A 20,977-nucleotide genomic window follows, 5' to 3' on the forward strand; every position below is an offset into this window, starting at 1 on the left:
AGTTCCTCTACTCCCTCTTTAAGAGTGACCTTAATATTTTATTTATTGTTTAAAGGATAATGTTCATGGTGAAGGAATATATGAGGCAATAAATGGCCTTTGCAGGTAATTAAATGCTGAGGAGAGCTGAAGCTATTGATGGCCATAAAAGCCATTTATTCTGAGTGTGCTGAGAAGCCAGGAGCACTGCTCCTCATAGCATGCAACAAGACAAGATTAAACAAGCCACGCTACTAGAAAGCGGAAAGACAACATTTTTCTTGCCCTCTTAGGGCTTGAAATTTCTGAGCTGCTGTTTATTTGGTGCTTGGAACAGAAAATATTGATTGTAATAATATGTGGGTTTCTATGATGTTACTCTTTTTTCCTAGCTGTTGTAGAAGGGCTTTGCACATGGTGGCAAAAATTATTGCCCTCCTTGGACAGACACTCAGATAGGGAAGGATGACTTGCCCTTACAGTCAATGGGAAAACCTCTGGCAAAATCCAGCTCCCATCCTAGTGCCTTGCCTACTGGTCACAGTCTTATAGTGTATTGCTATAGCACTTCTCATACCAGTTTTTCAAGTGCTTGTAGATAGGAAGAGTCCACCTTCCTATATACAGAGGCACTGATGTAGCATAGGGTACCTCTACCTCCTGCTGTGCTTCTGCTACATATGGGGCACTGCCTCCAGACACTGCCATGACGAAAGGTGCTGTGGACAGTGGTAGGGGACACCATATGGTATCTCTGCATACAAGTTTGACTTGGCCATGATGAGACAAGCAAGGCTGGGGACCTTATTCACAGACCTATCTGTCTTCCCACCAGTGAAAGCAAGAACACAGGGTGGCCACAGGAGTCCTTGCATAAAGAAAGGTTTGCTGCAGGTACATGCAGCCATGCTCTGCATGGAGCACAGCAATTGTCTAACAGTACAAAATAACCAAAACCCAAGGTTCAGGACAGAAAGAGCAAGGAAAGGATTGACTGAAAGGGAAAAGAAGATGCCTATTGAGCTTGGTGCTTCCCGCATAAGAGAATCTACTTCAATATCTATGCCTACCAACAGGTTGGCAAGAAGCTTTATAGCACTTTCTTTCCTCTGAAAAATAAGTCTAATATTGCACAAGTGCATGCCAACAGTATGTAGATGTTCCAGAAATGTCCATTTCCCATGCTCACATCCACACCTCCATTAGCTCAGCATGGGAGGACTTGTGAAAGCTGAAAACAGAGGGCATGGATGGAGGCATTTCACAGGATTTCTGTTAACTTCCCATCCATATAACCCCTGGCACATTTGACAGCATTTTATGCAGAGGTCACCCAGACTTTGCCATCATTTTAGTTCAAACTACACTGCCACTCTCATGGAAAATTCTGGTGTAGGGGTCCAGAGGTGCTTTGAACTCAGATGTTGTGGGAACAGGTAACATCTCAGGATTTGCTATAGTGCAGACCTGAAGATGGGCACTTCCCAGATGACATCCTAGGAGTCATCCCACAGCTGCTCCTCACAAATTGCTCTCATGAGACAGAAAGTCCCCTCACAGCTGAGAAAGAGCCGTGAGGTATGGTCCCAGATGTGCCAAGACACAGCAGTGAAACCACTGACACTGGGAAACAGCTGGAGACGGACCCTTGCCCCATGTGCAGAGCCACTGGGCACCAGCGCGAGAGGCATTGGCAGGGCAGGCAGAGTGTGGGGGCTCAGGTGCAGGGCAGGTAATGCACAGCCAACAAGGATCATTGCAGAGACCGGTGCTGCGTACAGCCCGGTGCATACATATAAAATATCATTATGAGTGATATATGAATGTATCAACAAATCCCACCTGGCTAGTACACAGCCATTAGCATCTGGCACTTTGCTGTGAGCACAGGTGAATAATGGCTTAGGGGCATGTGCTTCAGGGTGAGGTTAAAAGGTGACTCCTGTATGGTGCAAGTGGATTAATATGACTGGACATGATGCCGGCTTTTCCCTTCACTTCTGGCAGTGTAAATCAAGAGTAACTGCACAGAAGTCAATACATGCATTAAATTCATTGGTACACAGGGGCTAAAAAGCACATGATTTTAAAAGAACATCTCGATTACAAGCTGGAGAACAGAAACAATGAAAAATGTGGCTGCTTTGCACGGCTTCCTGTGGTGCTTTATTATGGCCCTGCTCCTTCCATGAGAGCTCTATCCCAACAGGCGCCCTCACAGACTCATCTCTGAGAAGAGCTCCTACTGTCCTTCTTATTATTGCCACTACAGGGAAAGCCCATCTCCATTCTGTGGAGCAGAGGTCCCCCCTTGTGCTGACCTTGCTGCAGAGAAATGCTGGCTCCTGGGGAGGTGGAAGGAGATTTAGGCAATGCAGCATTAAACACAGACACAGTGGCTCAAGCCCCAGTGCCTAAAACTGGAGTTAATACCACTGGTGGCAAAAAGCTGTTGAATATATCCTGATATTATGAATAGGAATATTATGTATCTGCCTGGCTCCAGCTGAGCACAGCATGAAGGTGCCGTAGGTGGGTTTTCCAAAGCAGTACCTGGCTGCACAATGAAACCAGCCCCCAGCTCTTGAGCCTGCATACAGCAACGAAGACAGTGGTTAGCTGGTGAAGCTGCTGAGCTCCCCCAGCCACCCCCAGGCTCATGGATACGTTTACAGCAGGGCAGCCTGGGTTCACCAAATTGGGTACACCAGGTCAGTGACCAGCAGGGTGCTGAAAGTATTCTCAAATCTTGTCTCACCTTATTTCTGTTAACCTTTGATAGAAGTCCCCTTTTGGGGCTGCCAGCTTAGAGAGCAACCTGAGCACCCGGATGCTCTGGAAACAGTGCTGCTCACCACAGCCTCCCTCACCGGGGGACCATCACCACTTCAACAGGGAAGCACCCAAACATCTGCAGGGCACACTGACCCATGCTACGGCTCTCTGGCTAGCCAACCAGTGGCTACCAGACCTCAGGGTGAGTAAGCTGGAGCCTGGTGGGGAGTTTTAGTCCTGTGTATAACCGCTGACCCCAGCTATTTTGCAACTGACATTCTCCACTGTACCACAGTGCTACTGATGATGGGGATATAAAAGCCCCAAAAGCCACTGCCTCTTCCCCCATCCCTCTCAAGAGAGGAGGAGAGCCCAGGTCAGCACTAGCTCTGACTAGCCTGGGCTACCCAACCTATACTACCTCCAGAGGGGGCTCTTAATTGCCCCTCCTGCAGTAGGAGAGCCAGGGAGGAGAAGCCTTCCCTACATCCACATCTCCTGCCTGGTCTGGGGCAGAAGTAACTTTTGCCCTTTCCTCAGTGGCTGGGCAGAGCCAGTGGGACTGGTGTCAGGGACATCTTCATTGGAATCATGTAAGGAAGGAAATTCTCAGAGTGTAAGAGCCACTGTACAATCTTCAGTTGTGGAGTTGCCTTCCATCACAGACAGCCTTGCCATACAGAAGTAAATGCAAATGTAAATGCAAATTAAAATGCAAATGGAAACGCAAATGCCAGGCCTCCTGGGTTGCACTCACTCAGTGCTACAGAAATCCTTTGACCTCCCAGAAACATTCAGGTTGCTGCAAATACCCTAGTCCAGAGTAAAAAAAGTATTGCTTTTCAGTCTGTGTTCCTGCCTTTCTTGCCCTATATGTAAAACTGGCAGCTGGATGTCTTTGCATAAAAAGGCTATTTCTGCACTGTGTGCACAGCCTACTCCCAGCTTTAGTCACGCTTAGGGTCTTCCTGGCAAACAGGTGATTCATGGGGGATTATTGTGGGCACTAAACCACCTTTCTCTCAGCTGCCAGCATGTATCTGCCATTAAACTGAATGCATGATAGAAGTGTGCTCCCTAAACACCCACAGCGTTGTTAATAAAAGAGAAGGAAAAATAATTTAAATCAGGAGCAAGCCTGCAGGTGCAGTGAAGGTTCTGGGCCATAACTGTGCATCTTTCTTTTTTCTCAACTAACTTTTGCCAGGTCTGTAGTAGAGCCCCAGGGCAGCTCTCTGGCCACTGATTGCAGATGGAGACTGCAGGCATGTCCCACATCCACAGGGTCTGCACAGGGCCAGCACCCTGTCCTAGCACACTGGGGTGCGGGCAAGAAGGAAGCCCGCGTGTACCATCCACCTGGGAGCCTAGTGCTGCTCAGGGAAGGTGCTTCTCTGGACCACCATCATCCTTGGGTGCATCTGCCCCATGCCACAGCCCCTCCAGGCTTCAGCCCACATCGTCAGGCTCTAAGGGATCTTGATGGTGCCCACAGGCATTTTAAGCTAGGAGAAACACTCCTGCAAGTAGCAAAGCAAACCCCTTAGCAGTCATGACTCTCATTTAGTTTACTCTCAAGGGTAGTGAGAGCAGATTGGTATCCAGGCTGATTGCGCTACAGGTAATGAAACTGCTTTGCTGTGAGTGGCTCTATCCCCTCTCCCAGAAAGAGGTCCCCTCAACTGAGGCAGACCTTGCTGCTTTGTAGGTGATCCTTAAAATGACCAGCATGCAAGCAGGGAAGCACATAGGGGACAGTGCTGGGGCAGAGCATAACCATTATGTTTGTGATTTCCTATTTGTGCTGTGGTAACATCAAAGTTTGGGCTGGTGTCCATGCACTCACCCAGCCTCCCACCTCTCACTGCAGCCAATGAGCCAAGGGAGTGCACAAGCAGTGGGGTGTGGGGAGCAGGGACAGGCAATGCTCTGTGGTGGGTCTGTAAGCAGAGGAGGCTTCATAGTCAATGGGGATCCTTTAGTATCTAATATGGTGATAGAGTTGGGTGGAGAAATTTCCCCTCTACTTTCCCACCTGCCTGAAACTTGAAGCGACTTAATCCCTTTGAGGCTTCTACCCTAGGGCCAGGTATACTTGAGGAGGGCAAAAGCTATGGGCAATAAGGACAATGGGATCATGTGAACCTTGTTTTCTTAGGAAAAGAGATAAAAGAAACAAAGAGATATAAAATAATTTCAAAAATTATCCCTATCACTGCTGGCGCTCCTCAACATGGTGGTTTTCACCCACAAGCCTCCTCTATAGCCACAGGGCAAAATACTGCAAAGCATCCCACTGCCTCCCTCTGCAAAGGCCCCACAGAGACCTGCAGTTCTCTAGCATGTACAACACAAGACCAAAAAGACAGTAATTTCTTCAGCCCTATTCAATCTTGAGCCCAAGCTGATCAACCCTACCTGCCTCCACCCGTCTGTTCTCATACGCCTCTGGGCTTTCTGACACGGTGTTGTATTGCTGGAAAGGCTGGTTGCTGAAGAGATTGTCACACAAGAGGCTGCGACAGAGCTTCTTCAGGAAGCGCAGGACATACCCGATGCTGTTCACCACCAACACATTCATGAGATGCTGCTTCCCCTCAAAAGAAGCTGAAACTGGAAAGCAAACAGGAACAATTCAATACCTGGGGATGCATGGCAGGAGAAAGAATGACAGCAGTGGAGAAGATTTCACACAAATATTTGTATGCCTTAAAATATTTTATGCAATTACCCCACCTGAAGAACAAAAAAATATTGGAGGAGCTTAAGGAGCTGAGTTTGTGTGAGCGAGATCACCTTCCCCTTGGGACACTGAAAGATGCATGGCCAGCAGCGCAAGGATTTCTAATGTATGCATCCAACTGAAAACTGTACTGTATGATTGGAAGGAGGCAATTATGATACCTTGGTCTAAGGAAGGGGAAAGCGATCTGCCAATGATGGGCTATTGGGCTGACTTCAGCAATACACAAGGTTTTAAAAGATAATGGGGAGACAATGAATAAAGACATGGCTGTGGATGAATAAAAGGTACCAGGGTTGTACTGAAGGAAGGACAATCAGCTTCATCATGGATCTTTATTTATGGATTTAATTGTATGTATAGGCAAGGGGAGGTTGGCAGTGGAATTCAGTAAAGTATGAGAAATTGTTCATCAAACTGGAAAGGATTGCATATGGAACGTGGGTCGGGAGACAGCAACAGGCTTTGCTGGCAGGTAACCCCCAGCACTGGAGAGGAGCCAGCAGTAGTCTGTGCTGGCACAGAAAGAGTTTGTTGATGCTCTAAGCTAGAGGCATTATCAGTGAGGACTGGGAGATTGTACAGAAAGGATTGGCTGATCTTGAGCTCTGCAATAACAAAAAAAAAGGTGGAAAAAAATACCAGAAAATACTTGGCAATCCATTATCTTTTTAAGGAGCTTCAACATGACCTGGTGGGAGGAAAATGATGGGACAGGCTCACCAGATGTCTGTGAACCTCCAAGGTGATACAGCAATGAGAAAGTCAGATATACTTCAAGAAATCATTGAATAAGGTATTTCCAGGAGAGACTAGGGAGTGTCAATTCTGCTATATAAGGTCCTGGTGAAACCTTAGCTGGACTGACTGGCACCATACTAGTCATCCAGGCTTGAGAAGGGTGAATTCACACTTGCGGATGTGCACAGGCAGGCCACAGTGATGTTCAGGGAACAGAAAGTTTCCCTGTGGCACTGCAGCCATCACCATCTGTGCTACGCTGGGCTGTGGGAAGGCACTTGCACTTCTTTCACTAATCCAGTGACCTTCCTCACAATGCAGAGAGAACCTGAGAGAAACTCTGTATTTCAGGCCTAGCAGGATGAAGACTGCTCTCTAGAAATACATCTAAGATTGAACTCAAGGGTGAGAGCAGAGCAAGTAAATTCCTGGACAAAGCTGTCAGGGAATATATTTAGCCAGGAATCAAAAAGGGCATAGCTCCCAGACATCAGAGAGGTGGAGGGGTCACAACAGACCCACCAGGATCAATTGTAGCAGGTCACATTCAGGTGTCAACAGGTTTGCAGGCAGGGCTACATGATCTGGCTGCCTGAACTCCACCACCTGGAGGGTTTTTGCCAATCCTATAGCTTCCCGTCACTACTAGTAAGTATAAATCGCAATGGTAGGTGTATAATGTTTGGGATAACTTCAGAGAATTCCTGCTGGCCTGAGCTGCTGTAAGGGACCATGCTTCACTGCCAGCTGAGCATCTGTGAGCCAAGCCATGGGAAGACCAGAAAGCCCATGAGAAGACCCGTCTGTGCTGCTGCTGGGTTGGGACTGAGCTGCAATCTCAAAGCCACACGATGACTGTGAGGCCATTCACTCCTCCTTGATGATTAGAAAAGGCGTGAAGTTGGGAGGAATGTTGACCAGCTGCTTTTAGCTCAGGTACTTGAAGCTGAGCCAGCTCAGAGTAATTGAGACCAAGGGGTTTGGCAGGCTTGGTGCAAAAGGTGACTCTCCTGCTTGTAATGAAAATCATATACACAGCACAGAACCAGGCAAAAATGAAGCTTTGCACTAAATTGCTTCAGTCTTGTGTCCCTGTGAACAAATCTGGATCATTCTTAGAGTATTTCTGATGCCCCTTAGGGAAGGCGCACCTGTGATTAGAAAGGAAAGGGAGGAAGCAGGATTCATAAGCTGTATAGAGGTCCAGAGCCTGAGCTCCCACACAAGTGGGTCCCAATGGCACAGCTGAGCTGCTGTGGTCCCTGCAAAACTGATTGGACTTGCAGTCCTTGGCTTTGTGTTCATGCCTGACTCATCGACTGCAGCTCACTGGAGAGCGTTGTTCCCATATTCCCATCATTTCGTTCCCACTGCATCCCTATGTGCTAAAATAATGTGGCAACACAGATATTTTACTGTGATTAAAAGAAAAATTCATGCTCAGTCTGAGAGCCAGGCCAGGGGATTCAGTGTGGGACATGGCAGACTCATCAGGACACAGCAAGAAGTGTCACTGTGGGAAGATGAGATGCCCCTGGGAAGTTCCCTCTGATCTTTGATTCTCTCTGATATATGTGCATATTCCTGCTGCATGGGGAATTTGCAATCACTGCAGCTGAGAGCAGATTTGGTTCATGAACTGAAGGCAGAGGACACACCAGCAGCTGAGCTCTGTGCAAGTTTTCCTTTAGAACATTTGGTGGCAACATGTGGCATGGAGTGGGTTTGCAATACTGCTCATCCATGTATGGCTGCACGAAAACCTCAGCTCGCAGCCTTGGTCTCAGCACTGTTGCAAAGCAATAAGCACAGAATTCTGGAGCCAGCCCTATTTCACCCCTGAATCACTGCTGCAATGCTCTTTACCAATATACTTTCATCTGACACTGAGGCAATTCCTGCAGCAGCTCATTTTACGAAGCTCTAAGTGATGTTTAAAAGCTGCCTCCCAGCTGATGTGAATGGGACAGGTAGGACAGTCAGGACTGGGGATTGGGTGAAGATGTCGAGCACTTTCCAACTGGCCTCGCACCCCTGACAAAAATGCTTTACCTGACACCGTCTCTCCTCCATAGCCCTGCTTGATGAGTGAGAAGACAGCCTTCTGCTGGAGCGCGCAGTCAATGCAGGCCTGCACAGCCTGTTGCAGGGCTGCAGATGGTCTCTCTGGCCCAAAGTGCTCCGGGAGCTGCTGCACTTTTTTTCTGTCAAGGTATGGCCCCAGGTTTGCTTGTTTGTTGACATAAATGCAGACTGCAGGCACAAAATCCCAACAGGGTTATTACAAAATGGCCCTGAGACCATCCTAGCAAATACATTTCTATCTATTTCACAGGCTCTTCCATTCATTGGTGAATTGTGACCACTTGCCACGGCACAGCCAGGCTTCCTTGCACTGATAAACCATTGCCTAAGTGAAGTGAGCTGAGTTTAGGTCTTGTTCAGTGTCACAGGTGAGGATAAGCTACATGCAACTAAAGAAGCCCTTGTGCATGCCTAGGGTCTGCTCTCTTGCAGACTACCTTGTCCATGCAGCTGATGACCAGAAAAAAATGCCCAGGGAGTGCAGGACAGTGACTAGCAAGGCTGACTTTACAGCAATGGATAAGCTCCAGCCTGAGGTATGTTTTGGGTCTGTGCTCTCTGTGCGTTTTTAGACTGGTTCATTGAGGGGGCCTCGGAGAAGCACTGGTCTGAGGTGAGTTTGGGGAAACTTTCATTCATTGCTGCTCCTGACCTTAATGCAGCTGTAATTTCTGGAGGGCTATGCTGTGCTGGGCTGCATGATGTGATGACAGAGACCCTGGTCTTTGGGAGCTGCCTGACCCTACATGTCCAACCCAGCATTCTGCAATCTGCATCACCTCGAGGGAAACTGTACATCACGTACAGTGCTAAATCCCCATTTGGTACCACAGCCATGTGACTGTGCTGCACAGGGGGGTCTGCAAAAGGATACCTCAGCCTCCCTGCAGCCAAGCCCTGCATGGCTCCTCTCATATGCCACTGCCTGCAAAGGCAGTTTCTCTACATGCCATCGGGCCTGCCAACAATAGCCAAACAATCAGTGTTCTCTTCCTAGCATGAACTTATTTTAAGCTTGGCTGAGACTAACTGCATCTTGGAGGAAGCAGAGAGAATGCTGTGGTAACTAAGGCCGACAAAGACATAGCCTAAAGTCAGGCTAAAGTGAGACATATTAGAATAGCTGGCTGAGTGTGCTCAAGCTGTCATCTCTCAAACAATACAACATTATCCTCTGACAGAAATCAGATATGTGACGAACTAAAACCATCAAGCAGAGTGGAGGACATGATGACAGCTGTGTAAAGTTGGAAATAATTTACAGTTTGTATCACCATAATGAAAATCTACTGCGACTGTCACAGTGCACTCTGCTACCCCATCTCTCACTGAACAGCAGAAGGGGCTTTAGCAGTATATCCTGGGTGAACAGGAGGATAATAGCAATCATACTTATCATTACATAGCACTTTACACCTTCCAAGTGCCAAACAAGCAAAGGGAAAATGCACCGAAAGACAGCAGTAGCATGCATGAATTGCAGGGGCCTGTCACAGTGCAGCTTTCCTGGCGTGCCACCATGCCAAACCTCAGCAAATCTGCAGGGTATGCCTTCTGCTGTGACAAGCCACTGGTTTTGTCTGGGGCTCAGCTGCAGGAGGGACTCTGCAGCCTGCAGGAAATGTGGGGGGAGCCTTGGGGGGGAATGGGGACCCTTGTGGTCTTTTCTGTGCAGATAGGGAGGTAAAAGTTGGCTTGAGACTGCCTTTGCTTCCTGCAGCCCCTGCTCTGCTGGGAGCCTACACACACCGTTGGGAAGGTGCTGGGAGAAAAAGTGCCAGCGGCACAAGGAAAGACAGATGGAGGTGTGGGGCACTGCGTCCTCAGAACCCAAAAGGATGCATAGAACCTCTGCCTTTGTGGCCACTCCATCAATGTGGTGGGGTTGGTGGATTCTGCCTCCTTGTTCCCCTTCCGAAAGAGCACTGGGCACACCCCTCAGGGCAGCACTATGAAACACCACTCAGCTGATGTTTGCCAAGTGTTTTGCAGTCTTAGCATGTGAAGGGGTAAATGAGAATAAAATGTATTATTGTCATCATCGTCACTATGTTTAGTATCATTCTGCTACCAGAGCAGATGGAAAACTTCTCCTCTGTGCATCCCAGCTAAGAAATAATGGGATTTATGTGCTGTGTTTAGATTCTAATGTTATCTAATCCATTTATCTGCAAAATCTCAGGGTAAATCAACTGTCTTGTTGATTTTCTTCTCATCTACATCAGTTTAAAAGCATTGACCTATGTTACTTCTGGTAATCTAAGCAAAAAAAAAAAAAAAAAAGAATAAGGCTGTGTTTTCCCTGTCTACAGTCAGAAATGACCAGGTCTGCTGCTGTGATAAGACGTTGGGGTTTATATGTGCTGGTAACCCTGCCTACAGTCAGACCATGGCTCCTCTGTCCTTCTCCCCAGAGCTGTAAGAGATGCTTCATGTTCACACCGGGTTTTAGTCTGGTCATTGCAACACATTTGATGGGGTGAGTTCTGGGTATAAAATTGTAGCACTCATGGGATGTTGATGTCTGCATTTCAAGAGGAATGGGTCTGACACCTCCACTAAACTTGACACATGGCAGTCAAAATACAGTCTTACATGACATCCCTTTTCTTTGTCACTGATCTAACCTTCAAAGCCCCCATTTTCATGAGCTCTGGCTATTCTGGAAAGCACAGCATCTGTCTGCTAGCCCTTGATTCCTGCTCACCCCGTGGCCAAGGAGCACTTAAGGCTGGGTACCTGTGAGAGCCTGTGGGGTGGCCGAGTTAGGTATCGTAGCTGCATCCTGGGGGATTGAACTAATATCCGGCTCCGGTGTGCTTCTTGGCGGAGAGATTGCTAAGGGAGTCATCAGGACGCGAGACTTCAGCTGCAAAAAATAACCGGTTGGGTAATGGAAGTATACACAAAATATTCCAATTTTATTCCATCTATGTCATGCCCCATGAACTCGCACTCATTAGCAATCTGCTATTGCATCACTTTCTCCAGGCCACGAGCATCCGTTCTGCTCCCGGGAGGATACTGGAGCCTGAAGCCTGACTGGTTTGCAGCAGACAGCAGTGCCTTAAGTTACAGGATGCAAATATTATCCCACCCACCGGGTAGTTATTTACACCTGAGAAAACTGGGTCTAACGCTCTAACAAATCAGCACAATGGCATTTTACAACCCTTTTCATGTGGGTGTAAACTGGTTTCCACAACTCAGAAACACGGGGTCTTTACACCATAATTTAGGGCCAAATTCTGCTCTTGGTTACAGGGGAGTAAATCTTGTGTAAATCCAGTGGAACCAAAGGGCTACTTTGGGCCAACACCTATGTAAATATGGTAGGACCATGGTCCATAGTGTGTTATCACCAGGTAGTAAATACAAACTGCTGCACTATGGCATCCTGTAATCTTTGTGACCTGCAGCCCAACTTGGGGAAGTTGGGAAACACAATGGGAACTTATGGTACAATATCATTGCATCTTTACACTGCTGGTACCTGGCAGCCTCTCAACAGTCAAGTGATGATCAGGTCCTCATAGTTACAAAGGGATGACATGATAGATGTGACCTGAAGGTACCACTCTTGCTTTTCCTTTCGCTCTGCAGGGAAGTGGGTTGAAAGCAGAAAGCCAAGCACAGAGCTGGCTGGTTTATATGTTTACGTATACTACACCGAGCTGTTCTTCTGGAAGGTGATTTTATTTTTGTGGTTGTTTTTCAGCGGACAAAGGTAAAAATGCTAGAAGTGACAAGCATTAGGATGAAAAAGAATTTTTAGCCCTGTTAAATTTGTAGAGTATTGCTTCTCTCACAGCATACACACAAACTGAGAATAATGTACAAAGTACATTTTAGGTAGAAATTAAGCCAGACCACTACCTACAAACCAGACCTTGAGCAGGTCCTGGTACAGAGTAGAAGTTATTTTGGATAAAGATTGATATTGTCCATGATTATGATTACAACTGTCTAAAATAATGGCCACAGTTTCAGTGCAATGGTAAAAACAGAAAGATAAAGAAGGGAGAGGGAAGGTTGTTGGACTTAGTGCCTCCCAAGTGAGTTTTTAATCATTAAATCTTTAGGAGTTTGGATCATTCCTCAGTTACTGGCTTACCCCAGCAAGGGCTTCACAAAGAGAGAATTCAGGGTCTCTCTTTGTTTTGGTAGCAGGCTAGCTTGTGCTGGGATGGTACCCACCAAAACAAAGAAAGAGGCCGTCTTTGTTGGGGTGGGTATAATTTTTTGCCTGCCTGAACTTCACTAAGCCCTTCCTGAACTTGCTGCTTTATGCAACCTAGAGTTTCCCCCTGAGAAGCCTCTGTGGAACGGTGGGCATTATAAGCCCAAATGGAAATGAAAACTGGCTCTTTATCCTCACACAATCCCCTTGTGGGCACTGTTCAGTGCCTGGGGCAGAGGATGTATCCCACCTGTCTCAGAGGTGAGACCACCTCCACATAGTGCCACTGCCTGCTTTCCCCTGGCATGGGCTAAATCCCTTTAGATCTAGCCTGAACAAGGGAGAAAGTGTTCAGTAAGTGAATCGAAGGCAAACTATGGATCTGACCTCCTGCTGTGTGGAAGCATAGGGTATTAGAGGCCCTGAGCCAGCCCCTGCCTACTATCAGTCCTCACCTGCCTGTGTTGTCCTGTTTTTGTAGGGTTGTCTTGCCTTAAGGTTGGGATCAGGAAAGATGAGTAGCAAAATGCCGTCAGCTTGTTTTCCAAGCAATTAAAATAAATGGGAAGAAAACAGTGTTTCGGAAATCAGGGTTCCCCTTCCAATTTGGAGTTTACCCCGTGTGAAAAGGTGAGAAGCAGCATGATTTGTTATATTCTGCAGCAACATGCTGATGACTTGCTTTTCTGTGGTGAAGTGGGGCTGGCACTGTGAAACTTTGGGTAGCTCCTATGCCAGGTTTCTGGGCTTGCGTTTGATCATACACGTATATACATGTATAATAAATGCATATATACATACGTGTGTTTGTACGTAGTATATACAGAGATATAAAAATATAATCATTTATATGGTGAAGTATATGTATACTTGTGTATATATCTATGTGTACATATACATAAATATATATATATGCATTCACACATGCACACATCTGTATAGATGCTATTTTGGAGACAGCACACCTAATAACTTCTGTTTCACTTGCATGTTGTTTCCTTAACATCCTTACTGGCTCACAGCCCTTTGGCCCCAAACATAGGCACACAAATCCCCTCTCCAGCCCTTGAGCCTCATGCACTCTGAGTATGCACTGCCCCACCAGCGCCATCAGCTCAGTGGATGTGGGACAGTGCCCAGTAGACCTCTTTATTCACCCCTTCCCTGGCTTTTGGAGGCCCAGGCAGGCTTATGTTCTACAGCAAAGAAACAGAGGTCGAGGCTTTTGTAAACTCTCTAGCTTGGAAGCCCCTTCTTGGCAGTTTGCTGTTTTAGCAGTTTACTGCAAACTTAATTGCAACAGTATGTGCCCTACAGCCTCTGGATACAGATAAATTCCATTTTATTAGGAGTAGCAGAGAATGTGCCTTCATTAGATTAAAATGAAACTGTGCCTGATTACAGGAGACAGTACACTAGTAAATATGGCTTAAATACCTCCTGGCCACTGAAACCTTGAGTAGTCCCTGAATATCACAAAGTGTAAATCTCAAAGTATTTCTTTTAAAGATGTCTTTTCTTGGACTGATTCTTCTCTATCAAAAAGCCAACCCATCCAACCGGTTGACTGATTGAGAGCTTGGCAGTAGAGAGCACATACACATCAAAGTGAAAAAAAGTGGTGAAGAAGAGAGTTGAGAGAGAAAAGGAGACAGGGAAAATGTGTCAGAGCACTTTGGGAAATCCTCACAGCAAGGCATTCAAATCAGCTTTTGAATATAAAATGTCATAAATTTTACTATGCACATCATGAGATATAAAAGGCAATGGCTGCTTTAAAACAAGATGTATAACCAACCCCCCCACTCTCATGGACCTTCTACTATGGAAAAGAGATGAGAGAAAGCTGGTCAGGGCTTTAGGGTAGGAAATAAATGTGTCTGCTCCACCAAAGTCATAGTACATTAGATGTAGATAGATCATGGGCTCTTGTGCCATTGATGACAGCTGCAGGTTTGTCTGAGTATGCAGTGGCCATGTACAGGGAGGATTGTGGAGTTTCTGTTCTGGCCTGCACACCCTTTTGGAGCAGTCAGGATTCATCTAGCTGGTATTTCTGTCATCCCACACCAGAAAAAGTGAAAGAGGGTGAAGAACATTTCCCAGATGATAGCTTTTTTTTCCCTTCTGAGCAAGTTCTCTGCCAGATTGTATGATAAAATACACAGGAAAGAAACAAGGCAAACCATGACGCAAACTTTCCCTGTACTTTTCTTAAACTGCTTACATACAGGTTGTCCCTTGTCCTGGCAAAACATTTCCTAGAAAAGGCTGGGTTTCACCCCGTCCCCATGGGTCCTTCCAGCCAGGAAGAGAAAAACACCTTCATCCCCTGCAGATGTGCACCAAGCCTGGACCAGCTGGGTCCTGCCCCATGGGCTTCCGATGGATGGGCAGAAAGGTGCCATTAAACCTACACCAGGAAAGCACAGATCAAGTACATGTTCTGAGGTCCTTGGCTGTACCTCCCGCTCTCTGTGCGTTTGGCTGGGGGTAAGGAGGTTCAGTGCGAGGAAAGTCAGGGCTCAGCTCAGTCCCTGGGGCAGAGAGGGGTCAGCACTGTGCTGGCAAAGGCAAAACACAGTCCAAGGTCTTTACCACCTTTTCTCCTTGTGTCATGCAGTACCTTTCTTCCACACAGCAAATGATGCAGGGGAGTCTGCGTGTAGCCTCCTACATCCCCTAAGTGTTTTGCAGTGAATGAGGCAGGTAACCTTAAAAGAAGCTTATGCAACCTTGAAATCCAAGGCTGTATCACAGGGCAGATGAATAATCAAGGCATTTTAAAGTTGTCTGTGCAATCTCAGTCCCAGTGTGTCTGAATCCTGACTGCTTCTTTGTCATCATTAATAGTGACTCCTAAGACAGCAAGGAAACCTATGCCCTGCAATGGAAATTGTCACTTCACACACTGTCCTGCACAGGGCGACTCTCGCTGCCCAGCCTGCCTGGCAAGAGCCTGCAAGGTCCTGGCTGACTGCTCATCCCAGGCTTGGGCTGGAGACACCTCCCCAGGCAGAAGCTGCTTTGGTAGGAGCAGCACAGGCACAAATTGCCTTCGGGCTGCTCGGGTGGGGCCATCTCTTTGATGCCTTCTGAGTGGTCTTTGTTGCAGCGCTGCCCCATGTGCCTGTCACTCTGATGTCCTCTAACAACACAAATACCCCCGTGAGGCTAACTAAGCCTTCCCTCATACACACTTTTCTAGGCAGCCCTTTGAGGCTGCCCTTCACTTACAGCCAAGGAAATAAAACCTGGCTATATCTACTAACCTACCAGAATAGAACTTTTCCTAGAGATTCAAACAGTCAGAAAGAATATTGTATTTAGGGGGAAATGTAGCATTTTATGGCAAATAGCTCTGCGTCAGATACAAAACAGTTTTGGGGAAAACAGCTGATGAACTTTTATAACCAAAGCTGTGATAAACAGGATAGCGAGGAAAGGACTTTACTTGATGGTGAAGCGTGATGAAATGTCATTTTAGGAAGAAACAGATATTTGCTTTAATATCAATGAAAACAGGCAATGGGTCATCTGGCTATAAAGAGAATGTCATTAAAAATGTCTGTTATTCACATCTCGGTCAAAATATATTTAAATCTAGGCTGTAAAATCCTAGTTTGCTAAAAATTCAGAAGTATTTTTCCATCTGCTGTATAATAATTCAGCTATCTGGTTGCTATAAAGAATTTGGTTGTCTGCCATTTGGGCAGGGAGTCATTTTTTAAAATGCATTTAAGTCTCATGGTATCTGAAAGTCATACAATTAGCAAGCTAATTAAATCAAGCTAGAGTTCCCTGTCAAAAAACATGTAATCTTTGACTTGCTCTGGGGAAGAGGTTTTGTTGGAGAAGGGCTCACTTCAGCTGAGCACACAGTATACAAAGGCACATCGCAGAAAACATCGCCTCAGTATACAAATCCTATAGTGCAAATAAACAGCACCAGGCCAGATACCACTGATGCTACAGCTCACGAGTGTCAGCTCCAGAAATTTAAGCCATCAGGTATAAAAGGATGCCTTTTCACTCACCATCAATCATCCCAGTTTCACTGCCTAATGAGGGATGCTGTCACCTTCCCATCTAAGTCCCTATAGATGGGGAGGAGGCTTGTGGTACCCAGCTCGGGGAAAAGCTTCCCTTCAGAAGAAAAAGGGGAAACAGTAATAAAGTTGCTAGCTATGTCTAAAGCTCAATGTTGCTGCAACATTTTAGGCAATTTATGTCTCCCTTTTCGCTTCTTCCATTTACAAATCCATGGTGATTGGTGAAAAGCTTTTTCGCAGGTGCATTTGGGGTGGAACAGAACATACTCCCCAGCAGGTTTTTTGTTTTCTGGTGGTGGTGGGTTGTTTTTTTTTCCCAAAAAAATCAAATCAAATGTAAATGCAGGAGTAAGAAATGGGGTCTGCAAGACAAGCAGGGGCAGAATGGATGGGTCTGCTAAAACTTTGCATACAAGGTCGTTGTGGTGTTTGGCAAATCATTTAATCATCTCAAGGACTCAATTTCACCACATCTCCAAAGTATTATTATCCCAGACTTGCATGGTTTTGATCTAAAGAGCTTACAAGTGACCCAGCTTTCCTGATAATATAAATTATTACTTGTAATAAATAAAGTACAAAAAAAAAATAAACTTATAAAAACAAATATCTCAAGTAAAACAATTCACATGTTTCTGTCCCAGAGTTATAACCTAATACTAAAGTGAAAAATAATAAGTATTTTCATATCTCACATTTAGCACTAGAATATTTGCCCCAGTCTTAGTTTGGACATGCAGCTCTATTATGGGGTACAGCTATAAAACAGTGGTAATCTCAAGAGGGGCACCTGAGCCTACTGACAGGTTGGCCCTGCTTGGCCACTGCTGTTTTATCGTTTGTGTTACCAAAGTTAAGGCTTTTCAGAAGAAATGGGAAACTGCAGCTGGGACTGTTTCTTAGCTATGCAAGGTCTGTTTTCAGCACACACTGAAACACACTTCAAAATGTGCCCCCATAGAAGAGAGGGGCTGTCTGATGAAGAAGGAAAGCAGGGAGAGATGCAGCAGAATGCAAAAGATGAGGAGAAAGCATTAAGGGCTGAGGTACTGATGTGTACTGCAGTAGGTGTTGCACAGGGGGACACAGGATGGAAATTATGGAAATGGGATGCAGAGGGGTTGCCTGGAAAAGTGAAAGGGAGGATGGAGAATAGAAGCTGGAGGATAGGAGGAAGAAGAAGGTCTGGTAGGAGGTGAAAAGGAGGGAAGGGCAACAATTACGGTACCCTGCCCTAGATAAGCCCAAACCTAAGGAGCTGAGACATTTGGTCCCTGGGCCCAGAGCTTGGCCATGAACAAAAAGAGACCCAGAGAAGAGCTGGACTACAAGCAGAGCCAAGACCTTCTCTAGGGAAGGCTGAGACAGGCCCTGTGTATGCATCACTCATGTTACTCTCTCCGCTGTTTTGACATCAAGAACTTAAGCTGCTATTATTTTCTAACAGTCTGCAATTTGCCCTCCTTGTGTAACAGACAGCATATACTCCACTTGGGGTCACATTGAGAGATGGGCACGATCTTCCCCCAGAATGAGGAGACATAATCAAAACTGCCCTTCCCTCAGTAAGTGAAATCTCCCTACTTTCTAAAGTGTCCTTTTTTTTTCTGACATTAGCTTTATTTTCTCTTTTATTCCCGCTCTCACATATTCCTTTCCTTTTTCCTTTCATTTTGTTTCATTTCTAATCACTGTTAGCGACAGAGAAGGGAAAAAGTGATAAATCAGAAACACTTCGCAGAAGGTGTGCAGCCATCTCACACAACACTGGAGAACAGGATATTTTCAAATAACGCAAATTAAAACAACCATACACTTTACAAAAAAAGATTCCCTCTTTTTTACCAGCTCAGGGAGAAGAGAAACCAGCTACTTTTATTTTTTTTTTTTTTTGCATTACTCTTTCCAGCACTTATACAACTTTCCCTCCGTGCCTGCATTTCACCTGAAACTCTAACAGAAAATGTGTTAACACCAGCAGGAGGTGGAGAAGGAGTGTGAAAATCGTGTACCTACTTTGTACCCCGGCTTCCTCCCTCTCTTCTTTGGGATCTTCACGACTGGCAAAGCAGCGGCCGGTGCGGAGTAGAGGTTGTGAACAGCCACTTTGATGGGTGCCGGCTGGAGTGGAGGCCGCCCTCGCTTCCTCCCTGCCATTCGGGGGGACTGCATCTCCTCTGGGGCCAGGCTGGTGGGCAGGCACGGCAGGTGGCTCATCTGCCCCGGGGCTGCCCAGCAACCAGAAGAGAGAAGACAAGAAAGGAAGAAAAGGAGGTTTTTACTGATTTTTTACTTTAGGTTTTTCATATGAAGGAAGTTTTCTCATGCTGTCTTTTTCCATCTTAATCATTGATAATAAAGCAGCAAGAAGTACACGTGGGTGGGATTCACCTGTCCACAGCTGGCTCAGTTTCTCCAAATCAGGACAAACACCTTGTCATGCCTGTTTGCTTCTGCTGACTACCAATACAGTACAGGGATGTGGCTCAGGTCTCCATTGCAGATGTTTAATAGGTGAATGCCAGGACAGACACCTTAACCCTGTATCCCGCAGATAAGCATGATGAAGGCATGACCTTGCACCCATCAGTCAGTTCCTCCTTTCAGAGTGGGTTTCGAGTAGATGACCTCCTGAGGTTCCTGTCAACCTGATTTTTTTCCCAAATTCTGTGGTTCTGCAAATCCTTCCTCACCTCAGAAGTGCTACTGATACCAAAACAGACTTCCATCTGTTTCATATGCAGCAGTCCTAAGTAGAGTGGCTGAACTGGACCAAGAGGCTGCCAGCACAAGTTAGCCACGTTAGAGGAGAATTGCCAAACGCTTACTCCCTGCAATTTTATAGTAGCTGTTACCACGCATGTTAGTAGTGAGCTTTTGGATGTACTCCATCAAAAGCTGTTATTTCACCACAACTCCATGCAGCTGATGAAGTTGAGCAGGAGTAATGGAGTGGAATCTGGTCCATTTTCCTCTGACCAGGTTTTAATAAAGAAAACAAATATGCAACCATACACAGAGTACCAAGGGAATATACAGCATTCTTCACAGCTTCTGGCAAGGGTCACATACTAACAAAGGTCAATTAATAAAAAAAAACAACTTGCAGAAATACATTTTCAAATGTTGGTTCATCCAGGCATCTGCTTTCCCGCACGTGGGCAGAATACCAGACCCTGTCCCGCCTGCATACACTGTTAGACATAAGGGTCTAAGCAATCCTCATGCTTTTATGATTAGCCTTGCAATGGCTGACATTTTCAATTTCATGCTCCCTCAGGCCAGTGATAATGGAAGACTCTCTGTTTTTACAGAGCAGACTTATAGCCCTCTCAGCTTCAGAGAAAACTTAAAGATGTGGCCAAAGAGCATCCTCTAAGCTTAAAAAAAACATTCACCAAGTAGAGGTTTGTTTATTACTGCAAGAAACCTACATTTTTTAACAAAGTCAACAAAGTATAAAATCTACAAATTTCTCTTCAAATCTCACAATTTCAGAATGCAGTGTGATCAGACTGATCAGAGCTGACATTGCTGGGAAAGAAATTGGCATTTCTCATCCACATAGTGGGAAGAGTAACACTTGATAGGTGCCTCTGGTGACAAGTGTCTGCAGCTGGGGGCTTCTCTGCTTCAAAGGCAAGCACGTTTTGCCTAGGTAAAACTTCATAAGCATGACTAACAAGCATCTCACTTCTCTGGTCTTACCCATAGCCCAGCATCAGCTGCCCACAACTCATGCAAACACTGAATGTCTAACATCAGACCGGAGCAAACCTGCAGTGCCTAATCTACCCTATTGTCCATGGCCACCATAGTTGCACTCTCCAGACATGCTCAGCCAGTTCAGGAGCCACCTGAGGGCTCTGATATTTATCAAATAAAAATCTCATCTGACTGAGGGTATACTTTCAGGGTTAAAATAATCAGGCTTGACACAGCAGGAGTCAAATGGAAAGGCTCTATCTATCCTGATCATCACTGCTTTCTTTCTGTCTTCAGCAGTGTGCGTTTTCCTCCCCATAGTGCTTTCTGAGGGACACCCTGCATGTCTCTTCCACCTCCCAAAACAAAACATCCCCAGGACATTATATTACAAGCTGACTGCAGGCAGGGAGTTCAGCAGGGAAGGGAAATGCACGGATTACACCGGAATTGGCACAAACCCCCACTATGACAGCCCACTGCTTCAGGCTTTGCATTTTGGTCTGCTTTAAACAAAGCCTGGCAACACAAACTTTTGCAGAGGAGCTGGGCAGAGGCCAAGGAAGACAATCCCAGCACAGGTTTGTTCCCTGCCTGGGGAAGAGCAGTGGTGGGACCACTGGTGGCCATGAGTCTGTGAGACAGAGGATATGAACCTGCCCTGAACACCACACTGCATTGCTTTTATTGTATTGATGGTAAACGTAGCTGGTGGCA

At 46.1% G+C, this 20,977-nt stretch overlaps 1 protein-coding gene across 1 annotated transcript in view; it reads right to left on the reverse strand.

Annotated features, from left to right (window-relative positions):
* SCML4 (Scm polycomb group protein like 4) overlaps positions 1-20,977 on the reverse strand; it is a 69,454-nt gene that overhangs the window by 24,750 nt on the left and 23,727 nt on the right. The window contains exons 3-6 of the mRNA XM_062624841.1: positions 18,572-18,783; positions 11,063-11,192; positions 8,291-8,491; positions 5,173-5,367 (exon numbers count right to left, since the gene is read on the reverse strand). Coding sequence (XP_062480825.1) covers positions 5,173-5,367; positions 8,291-8,491; positions 11,063-11,192; positions 18,572-18,772 — 727 coding nt within the window. The 5' untranslated portion in view covers positions 18,773-18,783. The remainder of the gene's footprint in view (positions 1-5,172; positions 5,368-8,290; positions 8,492-11,062; positions 11,193-18,571; positions 18,784-20,977) is intronic.

Source organism: Pezoporus occidentalis, unplaced genomic scaffold, assembly GCF_034315485.1.
Source record: "Pezoporus occidentalis ecotype Australia unplaced genomic scaffold, CSIRO_AGI_Poc_V1 ctg109, whole genome shotgun sequence".
Classification (NCBI taxonomy): Eukaryota; Metazoa; Chordata; class Aves; order Psittaciformes; family Psittacidae; genus Pezoporus; species Pezoporus occidentalis.